This window comes from Equus przewalskii, chromosome 7 (assembly GCF_037783145.1).
Source record: "Equus przewalskii isolate Varuska chromosome 7, EquPr2, whole genome shotgun sequence".
In the NCBI taxonomy this organism is placed as follows: domain Eukaryota; kingdom Metazoa; phylum Chordata; class Mammalia; order Perissodactyla; family Equidae; genus Equus; species Equus przewalskii.
The window spans coordinates 72,625,014-72,637,143 of record NC_091837.1 but is presented as its reverse complement, the minus strand read 5'-3'; the positions used below and the strand labels follow the sequence as shown (position 1 = coordinate 72,637,143).

Genomic DNA, 12,130 nt, shown 5'->3' with positions numbered 1-12,130 from the left:
TTGTTTGAAACAATATTTCCCAAGTTGAGGTAACCACAGAGGGTTTTTTGTTTTGTTTTGTCTTGTCTTGTTTTGTGTTTTTCCATTTTTATTAGGAGTATCTGATAATAAAAATATAGTTTGTAGAATGTTGGTAAATGATAATGTTCAGCTTTCGTCTTTACTTGATGTCTCACTCAATTGTCTAGTTCCTATATCTTTAATTTTGCCCATTTTGTTCATATTGAACTTGTACTCAAAATGTGTTTCACAAGGAGTAACTACTAAAGTACTTCAATTGCAATTTAGAACGTTTTGTCATGTCTTAATCATAGTGCAGTTAAAACTTCATGCATAGGAACAGATTTTCTGAGCAACAGAAATGTGAATAAAAGGAGAAAGAAGACTCAGAGCCTGAGGCTTGTGTACAATGATTTTTTTTGTCACAAGGATTAAATGAATGAGACGATTGTTTTTCTTATACCGAAATGCAACATTCACGATGAGAAAACAAATTTAATTCGGACAGAGAAAAATATGCATTTCTTACACATTCTTAAATGCTTAATTCATGTCAACTGGTCTGCAAGATAATGGAGACATGAAAATGACTAAGATACCACCCCTCCTTTTGAGAAACCAACTTGGCTTATATGTGATTACAACTCGCCATATGAATTTCTATGAAAATTGCCAACCAATGTTTTAAGTGTTAATAATGGAATTAACCAGAAATTATGGAAGCACAGGGAAGGGAGATGGTTGTTGCATGGGCGCACATAGTGCCAGATCTAATGATCAACGAGCAAACAGTATGCATATATGACACAGTGTCAGTTTAAGAGAACAGCAAAGCACAAAAGATCAACCTTTGTGACCTTGGACATTTTCATCCAGGTAGCCAATGACCTCATGCTGCCCTTAGCAGTTCCTCTGTGCAGTGTTCCATTTAAGCTGTTCCTGTGAAAGTGGTATACCTCAGCCCACACACATAAGCCTATAAAAAGCCATTACAATTCAATAATAAAAAAGACAAATAACCCAAATAAAAAATGAGCAAAGCATCTGGATATACATTTCTTCAAGAAATGCTATACAAATAGCCAATATGTAAATTGAAAAGAGACTTGACATTATTAGTCATCAGAGAAATGCAAATTGACCCCACAATGAGATACCATCTCACACCCAGTAGGCTGGCTAGAACAAAAAAGTTACCTAATAACAAGTGTTGGTAAGGACGTAGAAAAACAGAAATACTCATACATTGCCGGTGGGAACGTAAAATGCTGTAGTCGCTTTGGAAAACAGTCTGGTAGTTCCTCAAATGGTTAAAAATAGAGTTACCTTATGACTCAGCAATTCCACTCCTAGGCATATACCCAAGAGAATTGAAAACATATGTTACACAAATACTTATCCAGAATTATTCATAATAGGCTTAGCCAGAGACGATCCAAATGCCCATCAACTAATGAATGGATAAATAAAACGTGGTATATCTACACCATGGAATATTATTCAGCCATAAGAAGTAATGAAGTACTGATATATACTACAACAAGGATGAACCTTGAGAACATTAGCTAAGTTAAAGAAATCAGTCACAAAACACAACATATTCTATGATTCCATTCATATGAAATGGCCAGCATAGGAAAATCTACAAAGACAGGAAGCAGATTGGTCTTAGGGCTGGGGGTAGGCAGGAGGAGGGAGAACAGAAGGGGAGGGGAGTGGTAGCTAAAGGGTGCAGGGTTTCTTTTTCGAAGTGATGAACATGTTCTAAAATTGATTGTGGTCAGATATGGTTGTACACATCTGTGATTATACTGAAAACCATTAAATTATACACTTTAAATGCAAATTGTATGGTATGTAAATTATGTGAATCATATCTCAGTAAAGCTGTTTTTCCAAGAAAAAAAATTGGCAAGAAAATTATTGCATTTTCAACACACATTTGCTGAATGAGTGAATAAATAAATCAACCAATGTATAGATAGAAGCTCCACATTTTAAACTTATGTTTTCAAGTTGGGGCTTTTTGCCCTTAGGTACACTGCCACTAACTTGGTCTTATAGTATGAATTTCAGGTGTATGACTATCAGGTATACTTTGGTGGTTCCCTGCTCAAATATACCAGATTATACTAAAGATGAGCCCACATCTTACTATGTAAAACTATTGAAATGATTATAACTAGATATATTAAAGAATAGATCAGATAAAAAAAATCCTTAGAAAGTACATAAGGAAATGTCATGCTTTGCTCCCTAGTCTTTGACGATTAGCAAGCATAACTGATGCTAACTCTTGTTAACTTTGATTAAAACTCCTGTCTAATTTAGTTTTAGTCTTATCACACAGTCAAACTCCTTCTGGGATAATGTGTAGTTCTGGTACTTCGGGACAACTTTGGCACGAAAGCCCTTTTGGGTAGCCTTCCACCTCTGTCAGCAGTTCTCCTTCTAAACCACAGATGGTCAATTCACCTTGCTGAGATTGTTGGGGCTAATTAAAATCTCAGCCTTAGATTGCCTTTTTAATGCTCTGAATTAGTACATAGCCTCTGCCTTTCCCGCCGGGGCCTCTACTTCCTTCCTTATCTGTCTGAGGAAGAAAAAAATTAGATTTATAACCATCTCAAGGATAAATGCAAAACACTGTTGAAATTGTTTTCTCCAGTGGAAGAGGGAAGGAGAGTAGAGGTCCACATGGTAGGCCTTCAAACAAATATTTGTGCAATGAATAAATAAATTCTACCACTAATCCAACTAGTATTTCCACAGCCAGGTATAATTATGATTGTAATAACAAATCATATTATTACTAAGAGCCTCAACTTACCATTTCTCTTCTCCTAATACATATATGTGTTCAACAGAATCTTCTAGACAACGTTTTAGATAGAACTTCTGCATACTCTTATAATATCTGTGATTTCATTTAGGGAAAGTAACTGTAATAAGAAATCAACACAGTGATGGGAAGAAGCAGCTAATAGATGATGTTGAATTTTTTAAATTTTAATTCTGTCTAATATTATGCACTTGTATCTTGCATTTGGGATCATATCCCTACAAGAAAAAACTCAGCTAATTTCAATATGATCCAGTTGGCAATTGTCTTGTGAAGGGTAATCAATATAAACTTACCTAAGGCATTGCTTTTATGACTATGATCATTAAATGCCTATGGGTGAGGGAGGTCACTGCTAATAAAGGCCAATTACAGAAAGGTATGAAATTTAAGGACTGCTACTTAAGCAGAAGCAGGGATGTTGTAAATCCAAGGGATCTCCATTCAAAGAGTTACATATTGTAATAGAAGGATAAATATTATCTTAATTAATATATTTTATGATAACTATTTTCCATTTATGGCTAAAAAGCTAAGCTTAAAACCCAACATGGGTGATCCACCAGCAAGGTTATAAAGGAGGTGATTGAACACCTTAATGGGAGGTGGATATGCCACTTACTCTTCACACAGATGGATGGGTCAATTTCCTACTTGGCCAATTATACATGCTCAGAAAGTAGCAACTATCATCACATATTTCTGTAAAAAATTACAAAACTAAAGCATATGCAAAAAAATAAAAGGACCCAAAGCCATATCAATTTTTAATTATCATGCTGCCTTTCATTACTAGACACCTCTGAGAGTTGATGGGGTGTGAACATTTACATGCTTGTTGTAGTAAATTGAATCTATCTCAGAATTGATTTAGAAAAGAATAAACAATTTCTTCATACTTAATATTTACTATTAAAATTGGTAGAGATAATTTAAAGTTATAGGATCTAAAATGTAAATAGTACCTTATACTTAGAAACTGCTAAATGATGATGATGATGATATTGAAGGAAAAAAAAAGACAAAGGAACATTAAATTTGTAAGGATCTTAGAACTATATATAACCTAGTATATAAACGGATAAATTGTTTTGATTCGTTGCTATTGTAGAGGGGACATTTTTTTCACACACCTGGAAATTTAAAGTGGTCAGTACTAACAATATGTAAGAAATGATGGTAATATACATCTCTATTGTTACCCATGTCTCTATAAAACTGATCAAGAATCTTTTTAATAGTATAATGCATAGAACAACTACTCTTTCTCTGGTTATATGAGTCTGCTCAGGCTCCCATAAGAAAATACCACAGGCTGGGTGGCTTAGACAACATAAATTTATTTTTTTCACAGTTCTGGAGGCTAGGAGTCTAAGATCAAGATGCCAGCAGGGTTGGTTTGTGGTGAGACATCTCTCCTTGGATTGCAGTTGGCCCCTTCTCTCTGGGTCCTCAGGTGTCCTGTGTTGTGTGGGCTTGAGCTGAGAGAGAGTGCTCTGATCCAACTTCCTCTTCTTATAAGGACCATTCCTATTGGATCAGAGCCCCACCCTTATGACCTCATTTAACCTTAATTACCTCCTTAAAGGTCCTATCACCAAAAACAGTCAACTGGGTATTAATTCTTCAACATATGAATTTGTGGGGGAAGCAATTCAGTCTATACAGTGGTCTATGAAAAAAACATGAATTGCAATAGAGAGCTTATAAAATATTTTGATAGAAAGTTACACAACTTGTGCATGATGCCCACACTATTGTATTTCTTATGTTTAAAACTCAGATGAACCAGAGAACAAACCAAGGGTTTGCTTGGCCAAGATGAACAAGACATGGCATCTGTTTTTAAGTTGCTACATAGCAATGTTGCTATGTATATTTTAGAGTCGAGGAAAATTGGATATAGAGAGAATGCAAGAGATGTTTTAATATTCCTGGCATTTTTTTTTCATTTTGGTTTTGCTTAATCTTTGCAACTAGGCTGTAGTCTTCTCATGAGTACTAGATTAGCATCCTATATTTCTTTATTTCCCAGAGCACCCAAAGCTGTGCCTTGCTATTCTGGAATCCTTCTCTCCCAAATCTCACCACCTACCAGTCACCAAATCCTGTGAGGAAGTAATTATCATGCTTTACAAATGGAGGAATTAAAGATTAGAGAGTTAGATAACCTGCCAAGATGAAACAGCCAGTGAGCCACAACTCAAAAATCTTTCCTTGTCTTTCTATTACCCTTAAGACAAAAATCTAATTACATTAGCAAAATATTCAGCATCTATACCACTTTTCTGTTCTACCATCAGAGTTCCTTTGTGCCTGCAATCTTCAATTACATCGCATCACTTCCCCTTCCCCATCTCTGGCTTATCTCCAAACTTTTGCCCACTTTCTTCCCTCTGCCCAGAATGTTCTCCCTCCAACCCACTACCCAACCCCCCAACTCCTATTCTCTCCTCTTTGTTGAACTCTTGATTTAGGGGCCTCAGCTCCCTCTTTCTCAACTGTTCCTTGGCTGTCTTAGTAACTGCCTACTTCTTGTCTGTTTGCTAACTAGTCTTTGAGGTCTGGATCTATGTCATCCGTGTCTTCCTCTGCCCAAGAGTATTTGGCAGAGTACACAAGAGGCACTCAACTGTCACTGCTGCTTTGGTGCTAATGCTGTGGTTCAGTTTTGTGTCTCAGACTAGAAACTGTAATTGTTTAGCTCACTATATAGCCAGCCCTCTTTTTTATTATTAAAAAGGATTTTCAGAAGAAAGTGAGCTAATATGGACTTTTCCATCCCACTACATTACAAAATGATAGTTTTTAAGAGAGGTTTTTAACTTACCCATGTATCTTAGTCTGCTAGCTTCTTAACTCACTTTTAAAATGATTTTTCTAAAACTTTCTGAATAGCTTGGTATATTTTCTAACTATTTGCAGAATCAGAACATTATTTAATGGTTGAGATAACCATACGCATTTGAAAGAATGGATTTTGAAGAGACATTTTCTTAGAATTAAAGAATAAGTGTTTTGTGTATATACATACACATGATGTATATTATATTTGGATATATATTAAAATATAGTTTCATATTCTGAATCCACTACCATGAGGCTTAAAGAACATATCTGTGTTAGGCAGACATGTTCAGGTCAGTAGAGAGAGCCCTTCTGAACACATTCCTGGAGGGTGACCCATGGATCCCTGTCACTTAAGGAGCAGTCTCGAGAAGGGGTAATACTTGCCTGAAAGGACTTCTTTTCAGAGGAGTTTACTTGGCAGAAGCATAAGTTAAAACACCACATGAAGTGACATGAGCCACTCATTGGGTGGAGGATACGGCAAACTCAGATTTGGTTTCAAGTTTTCAGTTATGTGCAAAGGACTGAACTAGCAGATTTATCTGTGTCCTATAAAGCCAATTTATGCCAATTCTAGCCAACGTTTCTCTAGAATGTTGATAAGGTAAACAGTTGAGGAAATCAAAGTATTTTCATATTCTCACTGATGTTAGACCCGAAGGCTTTTATTGAACGGTGAACTTTCACCCATCTCCTTCTGTGTGTGTATGGATAGTGTACAGGGTTTGTCCAAGGTCGAACACTGCCTTGGTTAATGATCAAATACCTTTTTTAAGCATGCATTTCTGCATTGATTCAGACAATGATTCAATCTAGACCTGAGGCAGTGGCAAATCTCATGCACGTTTATTAAGGGTTGCCTTGCTGTGTATAGAGGTGTGTATATGATGGTGGAGATAGGTAGATGGAGGAAAGAATGGATATCTGTTCACAAGTGGTGATTATAATTCTCCAGCTAGAAAGCTGAACATTTTGAAAACAAGAATGGACAGAATACCATTCTTTAGTTCTTTTTGAAAAACTGGAGTTGAAAAAAATAATCACGACACTAGTGATAAAGAAAATATAAGCTGGCAACAGTATTCAGAGAGCCTCCCTCTGCATCCTCCCCTTCGGGACTTCTCCGGCCAGCACTGCTTTAGGCTCTGTCTTTTATGAGAAGGGAGACTATCAACTTGTCATGTCTTCACAGATTCCACGTTTATGTGCAAATGGACAAAATCTTAGTCAGCAGGCTTTAGGGTATTTGATTGTGTGAATTTGTAACTATACTGCAAGCACATTAAAGTCAGACTTCAAACCTGTTCGTAGCCTTCCCAGAACCTAGTGCTGTTTTTCATGTAGTAGAAATATGTCCACCAAGACTATATTGATGGTTATTCTAATAGGTTAGAAATGTTAACGTAGATGGTTATTATAAATAGATCCATAAATTTATTTGTTATATTTATTTTAGACAAGGCTGTCCTTAGTCTTATCTAATATAGATTTCTAGAAGAGGTTTAATTATTATGGCACTTTCATTTTCAGTTTATAATGTAAATGCTTTAAGTTACATTTAATGTATATTAACTCCGAAACTCTTGCGGCAGAACACAGCATATCTCTTCATCTTGTTGTATGTAAAATGATATCCTACTTGGAAAGACTGCTAGTTCACGCAGGTTCACATTTAAAGCCGGTCTAAGTGCAAGAAAGAGCCACGAGTTGAAAGGCAAAACAAGCGTCTAATAAAATGCATGATTAAAGTTTATAAGCACAAGCTTGGATTTCTTGTGGGATTTTATCTTATGAAGAATTTAAATTATGCTTAAATTCTTAAAAATGATGAAAACAAAATTTGAATAATACTGGTAATATAGTTTTTTTCTCCCCATCTTCCACTTTAAAAAAAAGGAAGAAATTCTATTTCCCATACAAGTTCAGTGGAGCAGGATGAACTGAACTTTATAACAGAATAGTCAAAGACTATATCAAAGATTTTATTATAGCAGCATTCATTTTAAAGCCTGGGTAGAATAATTAAAACAGTATTACAACAACCTCCTAAATTAAATCATGCCTTCTACAATGGTTATAAATCACACTAGGTCTTTGGGAAACATTTAAAATGTATACCCTGTTACCAAGAAGATTCCCTAAAAATAAATAAGACCCAAGATTAAATACAGCTGTATCTAGTTTTAAAAATTAATAATGATTCTAATTCACCACATTCCCAACATGTAATCTACATCCAGATTTTTTAAAATAGGGTAGGGTGGTCCATTTAGAGGAAAAATGTTAAATCTAATGGCAACAAGGCCCGCAAGCATAAAGAAAAAGACTAAGCACCCTATACAAAATATAAAACAAAAACAGCAGCAGCAACAGCAAAATAAACACACAGAGCATACACAGCATAGTTACTATTCTTCCTATATAAAAAGTTCCTGCAGGGGGCTGGCCCGGTGGCGCAGCAGGTAAGTTCACATGCTCTGCTTCTCTGCAGCCCGGGGTTTGCCAGTTCGGATCCCAGGTGTGGACATGTCTCTGCTTGGCACACCATGCTGTGGTAGGCGTCCCACGTATAAAGTAGAGGAAGATGGGCACGGATGTTAGCTCAGGGCCAGGTTTCCTCAGCAAAAAGAGGAGGACTGGCAGTAGTTACCTCAGGGCTAATCTTCCTCAAAACAACAAAACAAAACAAGTTCCTGCAAATCAGCAAAATTAAGATTTTTTTTCAAAAAATGTATACAGGCCGAAAAAGATTGATAGCCAACTCATAAAATATAAAATGCAAATGTCCAGTAAAACTATAAAAAGAAATCTGAATTTAATAGGGATGCAAATTAGAACGAGACTCCATTTTACAAAATTATTAGACATATACTGAGGGGTTGAGAAGAAGGTACTCTTTTGGTGAGGAGCAAATTCTTGCACTGCTGGTGAGAGTATAAACATTCTTTTTTTTTTTTAAAGATTGGCACCTGAGCTAACAACTCTTGCCAACCTTCTTTTTTTCCCTTATTTTTCTTCTCCCCAAAGCCCCGCAGTACATAGTTGTATATTCTATTTATAGGTCCTTCTGGTTGTGCTATATGGAATGCTACCTCAGCACAGCCTGATGAGTGGTGTCACGTCTGCACCTGGGATCCAAACCAGTGAAACCATGGGCAGCCAAAGCAGAGCACACAAACTAACCACTCGGCCACAGGGCCGGCCCCTAAACATTTCTGAGATACTTTTCCTTAAGATATAAGCAAATAAATGACAAAGATATATAAGAATAATCAGCTCAGTGTTTGTTTGTTTTTTAATAAAAAATGGATACAAGATACTACTTAACAATAAAGAATTAGAGAACATACACATGTGCACAAGAACACACAGAAGAAGATGACATGAATGTCAATATGTGTGCATAATGTACATCCATAGATGTATTTCTTGGCTAATTAGTTTATCCTCAGAAATCAGAATTTATATACATTTGGTTTAGATATTAATGAAGCATCAAAGTCGAACTATTGTGCATTAATTTGATATAAAATCTAACCTCATTTGTGGAATTTAATAAAAGAAGCTACAACTAAATTGGAGTCAGGAAGGCCTGTATGGGGAGCTCTCATACCCTGTCACACATGTCAATTACACCAAACCAGAAGAGACAGAGGCTCGCATCTAGGACAAGAGGAACTACTTTACTACTCAACGAAGATTTCTCTTACCACCAGGCAACAGCCCAGCCGATGAGAAACACCACAGCTCAGCCATAAGGCATTGCGACATGAACTGTTACTTTCCCCCAATGGATTTTGGTTTAGAACAGCCCCTCCCTATTCCTCCTTTTTCTCTGTAAAAGCAGCTCCCCTTGTTTGCTGGATTTGCCTATGGTTTGCCATAGCATGGACATCCCAAATTGCAATTCTTTTGGCTATTCCCAAATAAACTCATTTTGAGATAAAATAGGCAGATTTGCTTTTTAAGTTGACAAGGTTTACCTATGATCACCATAAACTCTAGCTAAGTCCATAACGGCATTTGCCTTATGACACATTACAAGATAAATTCTACGGTAGCCATTCTGTGTTACTGTACTTTGATGTTACAAGTGTGAAAGTTCTTTGTTTTGCCGAAAAACTTCCATATAAAGTAAGAGGAAATTAAATTGTTGCCATTCTAAAAACAGCCGATATGTTAGTTGGAATAATGCTACCTCTAAAACCAAAGAACTAAAGTTCATTCTTAGTTTAATATTTATGGTTTTATCAAAGAACAAAAAACTCCATTTCCTCACCCATCATATCTGTTATTACCCTGTCTGTAGGCAAAAGCATTTTCTGAATAAACTTTAAAGCCAAAAAGTAAAATGGATAGCATAACAATGTTACGATATAGGTTAGCAGATATGATCAGCATACCATACCTTTTCATTCTACTGTATAACGTTTACAGAGCCTAGGATTTTTCCTGAACTCCTTAAAAAGTAAAAAGATTTATTCCAGAGGAAAAAGTCCAGAGACCAGTAAATAATTTTTTGTTGTTGCCAAAGGAGAAAGAAATTGAAATTCAAATGTTATTTTCTCCAAACTACATAATTCAAATGAAACTGGCTAAAAGAACTCAGGAGTAGATGATGAAATTTGTTTGTTTCAGTACCTGAATTTTTAATTGTTATTAATTTGCAATACGCAGGGACTCTGCCTATCTGAATAAGAAGGACCCAACTATGCCCCTTACATTTCTTTAGATTCTTGCCCTGAAAGTTTTCTTTACATGTTTTTGATTTTGATGGTTCACTTTCAACATAACATCTATAGCGTTTCCATATTAACAAAACAATCTTATCAACACATCTGAATTTAATGTCAGAGACCCTGTCATCTCAAATGACGTCTGAGTTTTCCACTCAAGTGCATATTTTTTACACCATTTTTCTCATTCATTTCTTCATTTATTTTCCCTGGATATTTTGGAACCTCTCATTTGTTAACACATTTCTTAAGTAATAATTTTTGATAGGTTTTGTTGTATCAGTGGAATAATTAAAAAGTGATATATTTAGATTGTAATCAGCAAGCAAGTACTCAAACACTGCATTTAACCTCTATGCAATTAATCAAAGTAGAGCAAGGATATGTGTGGAGTATTGGGACTTCACAATTTCACACTAATAAACATAGGAAGCAATTCAGTGATAAGAATTTAAAAGTGTGACAGTAATATATTTTGAAGGGTACAGAGTAAACTCATCTTGAGCCATTAACTTACCCAAGACTGTGAGCTCTGCGGAGGCACTAATATTCTCATTTTTGTATGTGACCACACAGGTGTAAGTTCCACTGTCATCATCTGTCACATTGGAGATAAGCAAGTTGCTTCCACCCAATAAAGAATACTTTTTGGACCTGTAAGACATAAAGCATATGAAATTAGAGAATAGATTAAATATACGTATATCAGAAAAGGTACTCAGAGGTTTAAATGAACTCCAGAAAAGCTCTATTTATAAAATTGGAAAGAAACTCTATTTCATAGGGGCTTGATAACGTCACATTTATTGATCAAAAAATTCATTCACAGTAAACCACTCCCATTGGAAGGTTGTGTGCAGTGATAAAAGAAATGAAGTAGATTAAATTTGGAACTAACATTACTACTGAAAAGAAACTTTGAGATAATCTGGTCCAATTCTCTCATTTTGGATTTGAGGACTGCAAGGTCCAGAGAAATGATTCCCCACAGTGGACATCGATGTCCTCTATCCTGACGCATAATTTAGTAATCTTTGGACAAAGCTACATTTTATACTGGACCAAGAATGCCTGGCTATATTCAGAGAACACATCTTGACATGGTGAAGCTGCAACCAGATTTCTGGCATGCTTTAATATTCTCAGAAGTATTGTAGTATCATAGCATGTATTGTTGTTATATAAATAAATATTTAAGGTAGACAAAATTTAGAGATTTATTTATTGTCTATGAACCTATCTCATCATAGAAAATAAATGTTAAAAAGCACAGCAGACCTCAAAATCGATGAAATTAATTTCTTAAGTGAAATCCATTTAATCAAAAAGACTAAGCGTTTCATTCTATTAAGAGTTTACCTTCTGATCTGTACGCTGAAAACTATAAAACATTGTTGAAAGAAATTGAAGAAGACACAAAGAAATGGAAAGATATTCTGTGTTCTTGCATCAGAAGAATTAACATAGCTAAAATGTCCACACTTCCTAAAGCAATCTGCAGACTGAATGCAATCTCTATTAAAGTTCCAATGACATTTTTCACAGAAATAGAACAAAGAATTCTAAAATTTATATGGGACACCAAAAGACCCCAAATAGCCAAAGGAATCCTGAGAAAAAAGAAGAAAGCTGGAGGTACCACACTCCCTGATTTCAAAATATACTGCAAAGCTATAGTAACCAAAATAGTATGGTACTGGCA

At 35.6% G+C, this 12,130-nt stretch overlaps 1 protein-coding gene across 1 annotated transcript in view; it reads right to left on the bottom strand.

The window, feature by feature from the left end:
* Positions 1 to 12,130, bottom strand: part of DCC (DCC netrin 1 receptor) — a 1,088,896-nt gene that overhangs the window by 562,301 nt on the left and 514,465 nt on the right. The window contains exon 5 of the mRNA XM_070627604.1: positions 10,946 to 11,082. Within this exon, the coding sequence (XP_070483705.1) occupies positions 10,946 to 11,082 (137 nt within the window). The remainder of the gene's footprint in view (positions 1 to 10,945; positions 11,083 to 12,130) is intronic.